Source organism: Ooceraea biroi, chromosome 2 (genome assembly GCF_003672135.1).
Source record: "Ooceraea biroi isolate clonal line C1 chromosome 2, Obir_v5.4, whole genome shotgun sequence".
Classification (NCBI taxonomy): domain Eukaryota; kingdom Metazoa; phylum Arthropoda; class Insecta; order Hymenoptera; family Formicidae; genus Ooceraea; species Ooceraea biroi.
In genome coordinates, this window is record NC_039507.1 from 5,046,703 (window position 1) to 5,063,043 (window position 16,341).

The window sequence follows — 16,341 nt, forward strand, 5'->3', positions numbered from 1 at the left end:
ATTTCACTCCGAAAGAATTTATTTCGACCTTCTTCCATGCGATCTGATCTCGCTCCTTTCTCTTTAATTTCCTGATCTCTTTTCTTGTACCTTTCCTTTGTTTGATTGAGACCATTCATCTGTGTGTGATATAACCATATATATATCTCGGAGTTAATACTTCATATTTTGTACAAAATGGTCCAAGGTCCTTTCTTTAAAAGGAATTTGCTTCCAAGAAGCAATTTCGATCTGAATAAGTATTCAATCGAGAGAATCTTACTTTTGTACAATAGTAACTTAGTTACTAGTACTTACTAGTACATAGTACTTACATAGTTCAAGGTATCAATTTATAATATATGTATACTCGTTAACTGATCGACGTTTATAGTCGTAATGGGTGCAGAAAAATGGGTCCAGTAGAGAAATTGGTATTCATGCGGCAAATAAAGAAATCCGATATTCTCCGATTTAATCGAATTAATAGGAACGAATGGATATCATACGCAATATTGAAGCGAACGTCATAATAAATTTCTCAAACTTAATTTAATGCTAAGTCTGTGCAGTAATAAAGATAGTTTCCGCTTATGAATCGGGGTCGTACAGGATGATCACGCGTGTCGTCCACTCACTTTCATCGGATAACTCCCGATGACTCCTCTTCTTCTGGTCATCTAATATTTTTCATATTGATGATAGGAACGGTAGTGATGGCGATGGCAGTGGTGATAGGCAGCGGCAGCCGCAGTGGTGGTGGCGATGGCGACCGGTGGCGATGGTGGTGAACGCGTGGTGGTGGTCTTACATTCGGGCGAAAGGGAAAATGCCTCGTCGAACGGTTCTTTTTTTCTCCCCCGTTGGCGAGCGGGATTTTTGACACGGTCGACGTTCGATCGACTTGCATTTGTCTCGGAGCATTCTGCCGATCATAGTCCTCGACCAGGTGGTGCAACGAACACGTGAAAATTTGGCGCATCAGCGAAGATGCGTCACGTGTATCGCCCTGCTTGATCGAACAGTCGTTCTGTCATCACGCGCCTTTTGTGATCGATCGATTTGATTTTCGAGTGCCGCGAGTTTCGTCCGTAAATTTTCCCCGGCCGCAACTCTGACGATTAAATCGAAAGAAAAAGTGTCTCTCTCTCTCTCGTCGCACCAAATCATTAAAAACGCGCGTCGCGTTTCATTTATTATTCCGAAAGCCAAAGTTTCTCCTTTTAATCTATTATCGGAGAAAGTATTACGGATTGCTGGGGCGAATTGTGTTGCAGTGACTTGAAATGAGACATAGGATTAGACACGATTGAGCAGCTGCAAGGTGAGCGTTGCTATAAAACTGAAACTGTGCGTTCTTTACATCTGCTTCTACATGGATAAATGATATCATTGATAACTTCCGTATAATTAATGCGTGGATCAATATTTGATATATCTATATTTATAATAATCTATTGTTCGTAATAATTGTGACAATTTGTCTTTGCTAAAATAATAATTTGTAATGGTCCATCGTGGTTGATTCTGGTCGTAAATACCGCGGAACGTGGTCCACAGGCGCACGGCATTAACAGACCACACTCGGAATTAACTGACCGTTCCTTGCCGTCACAACTTGGTAGACCACTTTCACGTGCGCAAACTGCCAGATGTACAACCTCCGTTTTCTTACGTAAAACTCGGGCACCCGTGTAATCATTTGAACGGTCGTTCAAATGACCGAACGTCGAAAATTTTCCGTTCCCGTCAACCGTGCCTTTGTCACAATTTTGTCCTTATTTGACACATTTTGTCCTTATAATCTTCATATCCTGTATTATATATGCATAATAACATTATAATTAATTTAAAGTAATCAATTTATTTTCAAAAATTCATTAGCTGTCATTCACAAGCAAATATATAAAATTCAAATTAGTTTTCTTTTAATTAAATTATATTCTGTCCTGCATACATATTAAATCGCATACCTGGAATCATTCGATATAGTATCGGCATATTGCGTGAAAAGAATTTACTTTCTATTGACGCATAACTATAAGTACCAATGGACGTTGCAAGAAATTAAAACTAGCTTCGATTACGAAACCGGAATGCTCAGATCTGCTGCACATGAATAAATCTGTCGCATCTTTGTTTCTTTAGAATGACATTAATATTCATAATTATTTGCATTCGTAAAACTTATTCATTTTACAAACAGATGTTCGCGGAAAGCATATGTTTAATCTGTTATTTATAGTAGTAAACACTCGAATATAAATTCATGAACCAGTAACGTTTCACATTTGCTATGCATCATCGAGATGAATGGAACAAATGAATCGCTAGATGTCACGATTCAGAGTAATGGTAATTCGCTTATGATCGTCGATTTTACCTTGATATTCGATCTTTCCCTCTTCACGACGTCTCCATTCATTTATGCGCTTAATAGATGTATTATGAACGAATGACTGTTACAATATCCGCTTATTTAGTTTGATAATTAATTCATATTAATTAATCAATTCCAATAACATTTTAATAATTTTTTCGATTAATTTCTAAAAGCATTTTATAATATTTTAAGAAAAAATCTGTGAAAATTAAAAGTAGAAAATACTGCTTTGATATTTTCCATTTGTATAATACTGTTTTTAGCTGGATATAAAGAACGATTGCTTTGTGACGTAACAAATTGAATATAATGAGCTTTCGTCGCTTTCGTGATTTTTTCGTCATATTCTTACGTTTTTGCGTTAAAACTGGGCGAGCCAGAATGTTTGCAACAGGAACAGTATTGCACTGCTCCTAAAATGAACAGCGCAACCGATAGAGGCTAACAACCGTACAAGAGTAAAAGTAAATTTGAGCAGTGCAGGCAATGTCTGCGTTTGGCCTGTACGTGCATATATTAACTGACCAACGTACACTCGGTGTGCATATTGTAAAGCATTCGTTTTATACAGCTATGAAACTGAAATTCAAACACGGAAATCGATACATTAATAATGCGAGCTCATTTCTCCGTGTCTTTATAGACGTGACAAAATGTGATTGATTTAATTAGACTAAATGTTACATTATTACTATTATTATTATTAAGAATAACTCAATTTTGCACGATATCATATTTATGATATTGAAAATTAAACTCATTAAAATTACATCAATGATTTAATCTATTCGGTTAATTAAAAATGTGTGGTTTCTTTTCTTTTAATATTTGCACTATATTTTATTATATTTTAATGTTTAAATTTGTGTATTTAATATTTGCACTATAGCTATTTGTAATAATTATAATAACATTTAAATTAATAAATGTTTCTCATCTACGGAAGAATTTTATTAAAAATTGAATATGTGTGTGTATGTACACGTATGTGTTTTATACTCCTCAAGTACATTTATCTCTTAACTCCTATAGTTTTACTAAAAGAGATTTTTTAATAATTTTCAGAATGGCAAGGACACTTTTGTTGAGCCTGGTAGTAACAGTGCTGCTGGTTTTTGCTATTACCGATGCCTCTCGTGGACAAACTAATCAGGTAATTAATATACATATTTACTTATATATAAAGAATAATATGTGAATAACGACAGATACAGAGGATAAACAGCTTTATCGTCTAGATTTTTAATTCTATTAAATGTATAAATAAATAATTGTATCAAAGTCAATCAATCATATCCAGAAGATGTAAAAACAAAATTACATATATTTATCAATTAGAAGGGTTATAGACGATAATTCTGAATCATTCCTTCGCATTCCAAGGAATATACATGAGTTTCAACGCTTTTCTATATACTACGTAGAACACATTGCGTAGCGCAAACGGAAAAAAATATCAAAAACAGAGTTTTATGAGAGTTATTTATAAAATAATATCCTATTATTTGTGAAATATGTTACGAGATACACATGAAGACCGGCAAGATCCGTTTTACACGAGTTTTGTGTCAAGGATGCGTACTTAGCGCCGACGTTTACGACATTGCAACGTGGTGATTTTCCTTCCTCTTTTTTTTCTTTTTTTCGCGAAGGCCGTCGACCCAGCGGAACGAGTCGATTCGTATTATTCGACTAAATCGTACAGGTGAAGTTGCACGCGGTGCACGGTGGTCGGTAATTAGAGACCAAGAAAGGAAGCAATTCCTTACAATGATTACTTGTATAACGACGGAAAAGAAAATCTTCGCTTCACAAATGATTCTCAACGATGACAGTTAATTTCTTACTCGATCATTATGAGAGGCGTGTGGCTCGATGTCACATTGTTCCGATTGTGTATAAAGAGTATTCCGGACTTTAAATAATAGATTCTTTCCGTAATTTGATATGCTTTCTCTCTTTCGATTAAAATGTTGAGCTGCTTTAATAGAATTTCCACGTTATAAGCTTTTTCGCAATAAAAAATTTCTCGTGAACAAAATTTTTGGGAATTACATAGCAAAATATCATTATTCATTTTCAACGGAAGTTTGTCTCAGAATATTAATTTATGAGAAAACCGAGTATTTGTAATGGTATATATTAATAACTTCCACTGTAATGTATGTAAAATGAGTATTCTTGCAATTTTCTGTAAAACAAAATTATGTTACATTATGTTTGTCGAAGATTTAAAATTAGTGAAAAGAATCCTAGCATTCTTTGTATAAAATATTATAATTGATATTCTCAACGTCATTAGCATATATCATCGTCATTAGATTAACGTCATAATTTATATATTTAACATCTGGCGAAACTGAAAGTACCAGTACTTTAGTTGCATAGAGGAGAAACTAAGAATACATTGCAATTTGTCAACATGTTGGATAACTTCTCTTTCCTCTCAATCGTGTTCAGTTCTTCAGATTCGAGACATTCGTTTTTTATTTGGCTATAATAATGCGGTGAAGATCTCGGACACTTTCGCCGACTCTTTCACTATAAAGGTTGTTGAGACAAGTTCTGACTTACAAAAGTAATTTTCTTATATATTTCCTATTAATAGATCTATCTATAGCGTCCTATAAATAAATTATAAATTATAATATAAATTTATATTTATATATATTTATTATTTATTATATATTATTATTTATATATAATCGCTAATGTAAATATAATAATATAACAACGTTATATTTAAAAAGAATTCACAAAAAGTAACGTGAATTTTTTTTATTCGGGGATATAACAGAAAATTATTGTCTGAGACAGATCGCTTAATATATTAACCTTTTAATTATCAATAGTTTCATTATTATCCTGAGTTATTAATCATAGAATACAGATAAATGTCTCAATAATGCAGTTGAAGTTCAAGCGAATGGTGCCAATTTGGTACGCATGATCTTTTTGCTTATTTCTCCATTCAGTTTTATAAAACAATTTCTGTGTTAGGAATTCTTATATATCGCGTATGCTTTGAACATAAATTATAAAACTTTTCAGGAAATTATTTTATAACATATAAGACACAAAAATACTAATATAATTCAGAATAACTAAGCATTAAATAATTTGGCCTAAATATTCTTTATTATAAAAAAAGCTGCTGCTCATTGTCTCGTTAACTGTAATCTCTCATTTCGTGCATCATCATTAGTTATGATCATAATTTATTAAATCCGTAAATAGTTAACTCGTATATAACCAATCTAGGTATCGAGTCAGTGTAACAGATATACAACACGGAGCAGAACATATATAAATGGAGTGAGAGGACAAGAAGAAAAAAAGAGATCGAGCGCAAGTTTGCATGGACCACGCCTAGTCGTGCGCCGTTCGCTTTTAGCATATACCGTGTGGTCAAAAATATTTTCTCCATGCTCGCTCTGTCTCTGTCTTATGATCGATTGAATGTTACATGTCCCTCGCGGTAATTGTTAACTTGCCAGATCGTATTGTACAGTTGTATGAAATATCTGTGTCAATACGAATACCGTGGAAGACGTTAGCGATAATATCGATGTGATCTACTTTTGTTGGGTCCTAGATAGAGGTACAATGCTCTTTTCATCCGCGATATCCGCATATTCGCGAGTGTGGAGCAATGCGTATAGCGTCAGTGAACGTAAACGCGAAATGGATAATTACTGCGGTTGTGCACACTGACGCCGATCGTAATCCAACGAAAGCAACAGCAAGATGATTTTTTTATCGATCTAATAGCACGTTACGTAAGACATGTCATATTTCTTATTCCAAGTCATATTTCTTATCCATTGCATCGTCGTACGAGCGAATGAATCTTTATAGAACATCAGGCCGATATTCATATCGGCATAATAACGGATAATTTGTACAATGATATGAAGATCTCTCTTTGTAAGTCGCCCCAGTCGAAATCAGTGCACAGTTCAAGGCAAACGTCTTTTACTGCATAATTTACAGTATTCCTGCTGTAAATCCTCAAAGAATATAGTTTAGTTACTAAATTTTAGTACGCCAATATTAAATTACATATAAAAATATAACGGTAAAATAATTATAATAATGTTAAACTAATAGCGATAAAATAATGTTAATTAAAACGCCGAGCGCTCTATGTATTAAATTTTACATGCGAGCGATTGAGACTGTAAATTATTAATGTATTGATTAAGTTTTTGGAATACCGTCATAAATCTCTACGAATCTCTACAAGCGTGTATGAAAATCCAGAATTTCATAAAGTTCTCTCGCCTTCGTAAGTTCTTATACGTACACCATAACACGTGGTTGCTGCGAGACCTTTAATTAGAAACGTAAAGTTACGCAATTCGCCCTACTAAAAGCGCGATCGATATCTAAGAAACGTCATTACATGTCAGGATAAGGCGTCAATTCTCTTTGCGCCGTAGAGAAGAAACGCTTCGTAATTTATAATCAGTGTCCTTTAACTCTCGAGATAATCACGTATCACATGCATGAGTTGCATATCACTTTAAATGCACTCGCGCTTCGATGATGTTTCATTGCGTGCAGAGATACACGTGCGTAGAGTAGTGCTCGCAAGTGCGCACGGATGTAGCACATTGCACAAGCATGCACGAGCGATCTAAATCGGGTTTTCCATCGGAGAAAGCGCTTCTTCTGCATCGTTTATTCCAACGGACTTCCTGATTTATTCGTGTCTTAAGCTCTCCATGTTTTCATCATCTTTCCTTATTCAAGATAATTTCTTCTAAATATCGTTCGTAAGAAGGTGAACGTATGCCATAAAAATGGTATCATAATGCTACGTTAATGACGAATATAAAAAGGCGTATAATATAATATTTTACTTTGCTCGGTGATATAAGTTGCATGATATCAATTGTTACTTAAGATATTAGCATTTCTCTTCTCATGTGTATTGTACTACTACGTACATATATTTTACGCATGCTAAATCGATTCTCAGCTAATGACCCGCTTACATAAAATATATGGGAATCTGAAACCGATTATAACGTGAAACAGTTACAATAGCAAAGCAGTTTTGTGTTAGCACCTGTAATGTTATAGGAATGATATGTGATCGCAGCGTTCTTCATTAATCGTGGGAACAAACGTTTATTGTTATAAGTTAAATCAGCTACTTGAGAAACAACGCAAGGAGAAAAAACTGTACTTGTTGAGAATTGAAAAAATGCTTGCTTGTAGTACAAAGAACAAGAAACAAAAGCATTGGAAATATAAATGTGTAGTAATAAGTCACAACAGGAACTAATAAACTTCTTGCTGAATATTTTGTTATTTCCTCTTCATAGTAATTTGCTGACAATAAGAAAATATTTACACATTGTTATAGTTTAGAATTTACTTTTGTCTTGTGCGTCCGCGTTGTTCTTAGTGATTGCGCGACGCAGTGCCTTAACGTGAAAACTACAAGCTCAACTTTAACCTATCGTAATAAGATGTGCATAATTCTTTTCTTGCGGCTACTTATAATAAAGCGCTCTTCCACGCGAGGTCTTAAGACTTAAGTTATAGAAATTTTAATCAAGCAAAAAGAAGATAAAAATCAATGAGATTTATATAATTTCGATAATTACAAATATAATATTCAATAATATTATATTTTTATACAAGATATGTTTTTCCTATCTTATTCTATAAGATCCATTTATTGGATTTATATTAGCCTTTGATCTTTGGTAATAACTTCTTGCAAAAATATTTAGGTTGCATCTTACTTAAGTAAGTTATTATGCAATATATCTTTTTTTTATGTCTTTTTGAAAATTATAATCGTTTGAATATCTCATATACGGTAATTATGATGATAGAAAAGTGCTCAAAAATTTTTCTGTGTACATCGAAATTTAGTAATAATTCGAAGAAATTTTTTTTAAATTAAATCTTTATATTATATGTCAAAATTTTAATATTTACTATTGCAATATATCTTTATCTGTCTAAAAGACGTGTTAAAATGCAACTATAACTAGTCTTTATATTAAAAGTTGTCTTCACCTATTTATTTCCCTTTCTGATGATTAAATTAGCTTAAAATAAAAATAAAGTGGGGTCAATAAAATCGTGAATATTCTCGATATGCAAATTTTTATCAAAATTACAGTCGGATGAAATCGACTGATACGTTTCGTATAAATGTCTTACGAAATATCTGAAATTAATATCTTTTTTTGATTTACAAGCTTGGGAAGATAGAAGATGCGCTTTCTCTTTTGCTATAGTGATTTCCGCATTTCACAAACGAATACAAGATATTGAGGTTGATTTTCAGAATCATAAAAAGGGAAACGCATAAATCAATTTCACCGTGCACATCCCAGAATATGATAATCAGCTTAGAGATCAAAAGTTAAAAGCTAGAATTAACTTATCATTTGCGTACATTAATTCGTGTGTTGCCACATGCACAGCTATCCTTCAGCTGTCATTTTGCTCATTATAAGAAAAAGTTGTTTCATATTGCAATATTTTAACTCTTAGTTCTACACAGATGTAAGACGATCGCAAATAAATACATTAACTTGCACTTATCTGACAGATGACAGGTACAGAGAGCTCTTCACAGTGTCTTCACTACCATACATCTTTGTTTTCTATTAATCTCACGTCAACTTCATGTCATCGCACAAAATCAGGTGAAAAGCAATCGTATAAAATTATCTCTCTGTTGAAAACAAACAAAAGAAGCAACTTATTTCAACGCTTAAATTATATTCCTATTGTTTACATGTCAAAAATTTTAAAGTCTTCAAGAATTCATTTGTCTTATAGAGGACATCTTAGCTAAAGATATAAGAATGATGAGTAAAAGAGAAAGTGACAATTCTTAAACAGTCATAATTATTTTACTTGCGGATTCAACGACGAGACCACACCCTCAAAACTGGCCTCTTACGGACCAGTTTTTTGTAGGTCGCGCTTCTGTGGATACACGCTTGCGCTACATATGTATGACATGGAGATCTACTTAATAAGATGATAATTTGCAAGTTAACTGCAATATACTTCTTGAAACATTCTATATTCGTCTCGTTTAAAAGTGCTGTGAATGGTTTAAATATTTTATTCATTTTAATCATATTCAAAAATATATTTATAGAATTGTTTTTTATTTTTTCACTTTTGTACAAAAGGTAAAATATAAAACAATACCCGGTAATAAAATAAGTCACGTAAGCAAAGCGACATGTGTAAAGCAAACTTTCTTCTTGTTACTAATTATTGCTTTTATTGCTAATTTATTATGTCTTGCCATTATTATTCGTTTTACGCCTACTTCGCTTTTCACTGCTCGTTGACATCAATAAACCATGTCAAATTTAATTACAATGTACGTAAAGAGTTTAATGAAAGAGAGAACAAAGCGATAAATTATAATTGGAGAACATAAACTAAGAATGCATAGGCACGGTACAGGTAACAACTTTGTAACGTGGTTCTGAGAACTTGCGTAAGGAACGGACTAACCAAAGGTCGTTTTATGAGCTCATTTAAACTAAATGGATTAAATATATTATATTATCGATGCAAATATTCCGTCAAGCTTCGAGACAAGGACAATGCGCCCAGACGTAGACGACCCTTTTGATTCAACTGTGCAGAAGCAGTCCACCTTCGGGGAGAGCGGAACAGCCTCTCACCTGCCCAAAGAACTTTTCCAATAATCCGTACGGCGTTACAAGTATCGATTTCATAATAGGCCAGGCCAGGTCAAAATTTCAAAAATCTCGTTGATTTCGTGGTGCCTGCCACGTCAAATTAATTTCACTTTCTTCCATCGAAAAAGAAAACTTTCTTTCTCTTTCGATTGCATTTCTCTCTTTTTCGCGCCGTTTTACTTGGACTGTCCCGGAACTATCGCCACTCCTTTCAATCATAAATACTCGAATGCCTTCAAACACGCAACAATTTCGAGTTGCCTAACAAAGTTGACCTGATGATGCGAATGTCTCATACATAAAGAGTCATTAGACTATTGCGTATATCTGCTGTCAAAGGGTACATCATTCTGCAATTTTTTTCATCTTGATTACGCGTAAATCCGAGCAGGCAGGTTCACGGCAGTCCGCTTTTAACGGCATGTCTTATGAAGTAATGTGGCGTGACGTTCTACACTTCTGACTTTTACTTTCAGTATCGATTGTACAACGAATAAACAGGCTTGTAGACGGATCGCGAACGAAACTAGAACGCATATTCCACACGCCGCGAGGTATGCACTGTATTCCCGAGGAAATTCCACGCACACGAATTTCATGCAGACGGATATAAAGTATTCTTAGTATTTTCAGATCTGTAAACCGACGTCTATGCCTTCAAACACCGTCTTGGTCTCGCATTTCTTAATCAACCAGGTTTGCCAGCTTTACGGATAAATGGATTTTCTATCGGTTCTCCGCGGATTGATTTGATATGCAAGATTGTAGGAACGGCACTTAGTACGTAGAAAATTCGATCGACTGGAACTCAAACGTTTGATTTGCGTTTTACGCAAACTATCAAGTTCGTTGCAGCCATGAAAAAAACGCCAAATGAAAAGTGTGCACGCTAGAGTCATTTTCTTCTAAGCGTCGACAGGCCAAAGCAGTCACGAATGTTTTAATATCGCTTATTAACGCTAGCGGTAAAGGTATAATCCGTGACGAGCAAACCTCGTTGCCGTAACGGCTGGAACCGCGGTTAATCGAATTCGTCGGGCATTATTGTCAACGATCGATCGATCCTTGGAGACCGGTTATTACCATTTGCGTTATAATCGCCGCTTCAGAGGATCCTTTTAATCCCATAATTGGTACTTCTCCGCGATTTCGTCAGGTATGTCATCCTCGCAATCGGTCTGCCGTACGTCGCTGACAAGTTGTCCTTCTCTTGCTGGGCTTTCAATTACGCGATACGTTTCGTCTTCCGCGCAGTGAAGCACAACGATCGCAATTTCCTAAGTACAAGATTGATCAAACGATTATGGCTATCGAGCAATTGTTCATCGATCATTGTAAAAGTAGCTTGCAACTAGGATGTTCTGGCGCGACTATGTACTTTTTAACATTACGATGATCCCTTCTAAAAGTTCTCGTGCTCTTATTTCGCGTTCATTACTGCCAATAATCGACTGCATACAGATGGTTACATTAAGTAGTCATTTAATCGCCGAGTTTTATCTTGGGTGATTAAAGGTGATTAAATGATTAGATAAAAATATGTAACGTCGCGAAATGCTTTCAGGTGAATGGACAGAAAATACAGAATCGCGGCACTACGCGGTATCACGCCGAGTCGACGACAGAATCGAGTAGCTTTTCTGTATCGACGACTAGGTCGCCTCGCGACAAAAATTCCCGCTCGGAAGCAGCTTCCGATTTAGCGAAACATGAGACGGATCTTGCTAGGGAAAGTTCGAGCAAGACGCGGTTAAAAACGCCGGATGGCTCCGCTGTCTCATCGCGGACAAACGTAAACAGACATGTTAATCTCAGTACCGATAATGTACGAAATCGTCCAAAGTCGCATGCACCAGCCCCTAAAGAAATAACAAGAAGTAGACACGGTGACAATAAAGAGAATGTGCCTGAGTCGCAAGCGCCGAAACGACAGCCAGCATCTCGAAGAGCATCATCAGAAACATCCACTGTCTGGGTGGATGATGCAAAGCTGGATCTCGAAGTGTACACGAAATCACCTGGTCATTCAAGATCGAGAACCGGTAGAAAGATCTACGCAAATCTCAACGGGAAAGAATCGAGGACTCAAGCAATTCCGTCCAGAACAATCTCAACTGAAAAACCTCAAACCATCACAGACAAGACCGAAAGTCCAAAGAGTGGATCGGAGAAGGAAGAGGCACCAATGGGACATCGAATGATTGAAAATGTTACGAAAGCGAACGCATCAAGGGAGACAGATACGAAAAGCGTGAACAGTTCTAGCGATCATAAGGATAGGGTGAAAGATGAAAGGGATGTTCTTCTCTCAGGCTCTGAGAGTGTCAGGGTGGACGTCCCGCTGACAGTCGGGATTGATGAAGATGCCAATTCCAATTTTCTAGCGTCCTCCACGATTTCATCCACTAATGTGTCGTCGAGACAGACGTCGAGACCGATTAAGGAGAAAGCGGAGAGCAACGATATCGCGAGATCAAGCTCTAAGAAGAGTCGAAAGTCCGACCGATCGAAATCTCGCGCGAGATCCAACACGAACGATTCGAATTTCGACGTAATAAATCTCGGCAACGCTCCCCGACGTGGTACGTCGAAATTCGGCGGCACCGCGACTGCGGAGACAAGCGGACGGTCTTCCAATTCCAGACACAGGTCCGGTACAAAGGGCACAAGAACGAAATCCAGAAGCCGTTCCTCGCACAAGTCGAAAAGTGTAGCGACAGAAACGAAAGGTAGCAGAAGCAGAGTCGCTGATATCGATTTCGAAACGAACGGACGGACGGAAAAGCGACGTACTTCGTCCAATGATAGACGCACGTCCGATAAACGACGATCCAACGATAGATCAAAAGTTGCGGAAACCAGAGGTCGATCGCGCACTGCAAATAGCTTTGGTAAGTTCGATCCTGAAATTGTCGTTAAGCCAAATACCGTTGCATAAAAATTCTCGTTTTAAAATAATTAATTTCTGATATCTTATAGTTTTAAATTAAAGTTTCTGATATCTATATCACATAATAGACGTGATAAGTATACGAATAAAATACATATGTTTTTTTTCTAGACGTTACCACTGCTTATATTCCGAAAGCGACGATCGCCGAAACTACAACCGTTTCTTCTGTGGGCACAGAGATTACGACATTCAGTTCTACTTTTGTAACAACTAAGGCACCGACAACTGCTGCTCGAACGTCTTCTTCCGAGCGAACTTCTCGAAATAAAGGGAGAGACAGGGGAGAGAATGCTCGATCGAAGAAACCACCGAAGGAAGATTTCTTTAATCATGGCCTAGGCTTTCGCGGTCGAAAGAGCTCGACTGAAGGATCATTTTCGAACGCAGATTTGAGGACCACTACGGCTAAAAGCGAGACACAATTACGTGGCAATCCCGGATGGACTCTTAGACGTCGACCTAGTCACGTCAATCACGATGCTCCATCTATTACTTCTACATCGATTAATCGAGATCAGACCAACGAAATCATTTTACCTAATGATACACTGACGAGCACAGATACGCCGTTAAGTAATGCAAAATCCGGAAGAAGAGGGACGAAGAGGCCAAAAACAAAGGATGAAAGCAATACTGTATCAGGAATTGCGGCGAAGAGTGTAACGAGAGGTAGTAAAACTTTCAACAAGTCTGAAAGCTTCGGCCTACCCAAAAAGCTAGAGTTGGAGGAGAGCGACAATTATCCTCCTGCATTCCGAGCTAGACTGAACCAATTGGTGAGTTTTTCAATTGTACATGCTTAGCATTATTCTTACTTCAAAAATTTTATTACTCAGGAAAGAATTTATTATTATGTTATATTAAAGTTTTTCCTTAATACACGATGTTGTAAAAATATAAAACATAATTTTTTTAATCTTGAAACTCAACAAAGAGATTGAGACACATATGTTTTATTGTAAAATTATATTTAATTATTGCACAATTATTATTTCAAGAAGTTTCTTTTGCATTATCTTAATTTTCTTTATCACGAAATACAATATAATATTGTCGAAGAAATCCATGATAAAATATGCATCAGTCAAAGAATACTTTCAGAAAACTAACGTGAAACCTACTGGGGCCAAGAGTACAACTAGAACACACTTACAGGTAAGACATGATGATCATTATATTATAAATAATTATATATTCTAAAATAATTATTAACTCGTATATTTAACATATTAACGATTCGTAACATGTTAACATGTTAACATTTGTATGCATTTCATCTTTCTCAATTCAAACTATATAATAGACACAAGTTTTATAAAATTAAAATTCAGCATGAAGTAGTAATTAGTCACCGAAAATTCTTATTAAATGATTAGCATGTGTATTTGCACTAATGAGTGCGTAAGGAGAATGAAACGGTATAAGCAAGATTAATTAATACGATGGTTACCGGTACCGACACACGTACAATTCTTATATATATATGTATAAAGCTTAACATGCCCTCTACGTAGGAACAACTGAAGGAACATACATTCCATCGGCATGTACGATCCAGCACGAAACCGATGCATGTTTCCGAAAAAATTGAAACCGTGGGAAATGCATTTACGAGAGACGTAATCTTAGACGTCGTACCTACGAACCCCTTAACTTCGATACTCGACCCAGATACGCGACACGTAAGAACAGTAGCAATTCAATCAGGTTTTTAACGGCAAATTGAAATTTTGGCGCATTAATCGGATCGCATATTAGCTGAGAAATCGCTTTGTCATTTGTCATTTGTGTGTCCTCATCATGCTTCGGAGAGCCCCCTCTTATTAAATATCTCTTTTTGAGGTGTCCATTCATAGGAAAAATATCATTCTTGGTATATCTTTAATATATCACATTTTATTTCCAGTTTTGCTAAAAAAAGAAAATGTTTGGTTTTCGAATTTTATCAAAAAGTTTTAATTTAAGAGATATTAATGCATCGTGAAATATAATCATCATTCTTCTCGTTCATCGTCGAACACGATAGCTATGATCGTGACATCGAATCGACGGAAATGCAACATATAATCGATGGAAATAAGGAATAGTGTATTGATTGTTACGAACTCGCACATAAACGTATTATCAAGAACCAATTGGAACTGGATGATGATGCGTTATTAACATTCTTAGTACAGCCAGTGAAGCTTGGTGGTTGGTGATGGTGAAACGTAATTACAATTTTGAAGAATTCTCTCTTCAAAGCTTTCGCTGGAAAGCTTCTGAGATGCATTTGCAGAAGCTTTAGGACGTGGGTGCGACAGTGAACATCCAAACGAGACTGGATTGAACAATATCGTGATGCAAGGACTGGCGAATCCTCGACGAGAAGTTTTCTCAAGATACTTTGATTGCAAAACTTTTTAGAGAACTTAATTTTCCATCAAGATCTTATATGTATTTCTTTAAGTAGAGATTTAACTTTTACGTTTAGGCGCTTTTAATAAAATGATTGGGAACAAGAAATGAATAGATGTCTCAACGAATGTGCAATGAATGAATAGGGTGCGAGATTTTGCAAACTGGTCTTGATATAATCAACTTGTCCTTCTTTCTTACGTTGCCAGTTAATTCAGGAGAGAAAGTACAGTACTAGGTAGGTCGTTGCAGCGAATCAAGTAATAGCCACGTCTTTATTCAAACAGATAATTGAACTTGATTCGATGCACTACTACACACACACGATACACTATAAAAGTTGGTTATTAGATTTTCTAACTCAAGTATTCTAAGCAGATCTTCTATCTTCAGCTACCTCTTATTCATTAAAATTAAAATATTTAATTTAAAATAATATTGTATTCTTTTTACACTGTAAATAAAATTCTGACTGTATTATAATATCTAACATTTTAGATCAGCAATGTTTTATTTATACGAATTTGATTTGCTTTGCGGTTTAGTGGAAACAATTGTAAAAGATGACACAGTAGAAGAAAAGAAAGAAAAGAAAAACAAAATTTAATGGTTACGTTTCTTCCGAGAACAGCATATTTATTCAAAGCATAATGTATAGAAAACGGTATGTTTTCCATGATTGCTTATTAGGAAGATAAATTTAATTAAAGATGAGTGAAAATAGCACGATTGCTCACTTAATGGTATTGCAGAGCACTTACCACAATATGGTGAATATTTTACATTAATAAAAATTAACTTTTTTTGGATTACGTTTATCCATTACGTTAATATCCGAAAAATACTCATTTGTAAATATTGTACATATAATTATATCCAATCATATAAAGAAAAATGTATAAATGACTTTATATTTTATATGATAATAC

The 16,341-nt window shown here is 35.5% G+C and overlaps 1 protein-coding gene across 1 annotated transcript in view; it reads left to right on the forward strand.

Moving 5' to 3' along the window:
* Positions 1-817: 817 nt before the first annotated feature.
* The window catches only part of LOC105281730 (serine-rich adhesin for platelets), a 31,153-nt gene continuing 15,629 nt past the window's right edge, over positions 818-16,341 (forward strand). Inside the window, exons 1-6 of the mRNA XM_026975473.1 lie at positions 818-1,303; positions 3,428-3,515; positions 11,627-12,953; positions 13,124-13,791; positions 14,117-14,170; positions 14,530-14,697. Of these exons, the coding sequence (XP_026831274.1) occupies positions 3,429-3,515; positions 11,627-12,953; positions 13,124-13,791; positions 14,117-14,170; positions 14,530-14,697 (2,304 nt within the window). The 5' untranslated portion in view covers positions 818-1,303; position 3,428. The remainder of the gene's footprint in view (positions 1,304-3,427; positions 3,516-11,626; positions 12,954-13,123; positions 13,792-14,116; positions 14,171-14,529; positions 14,698-16,341) is intronic.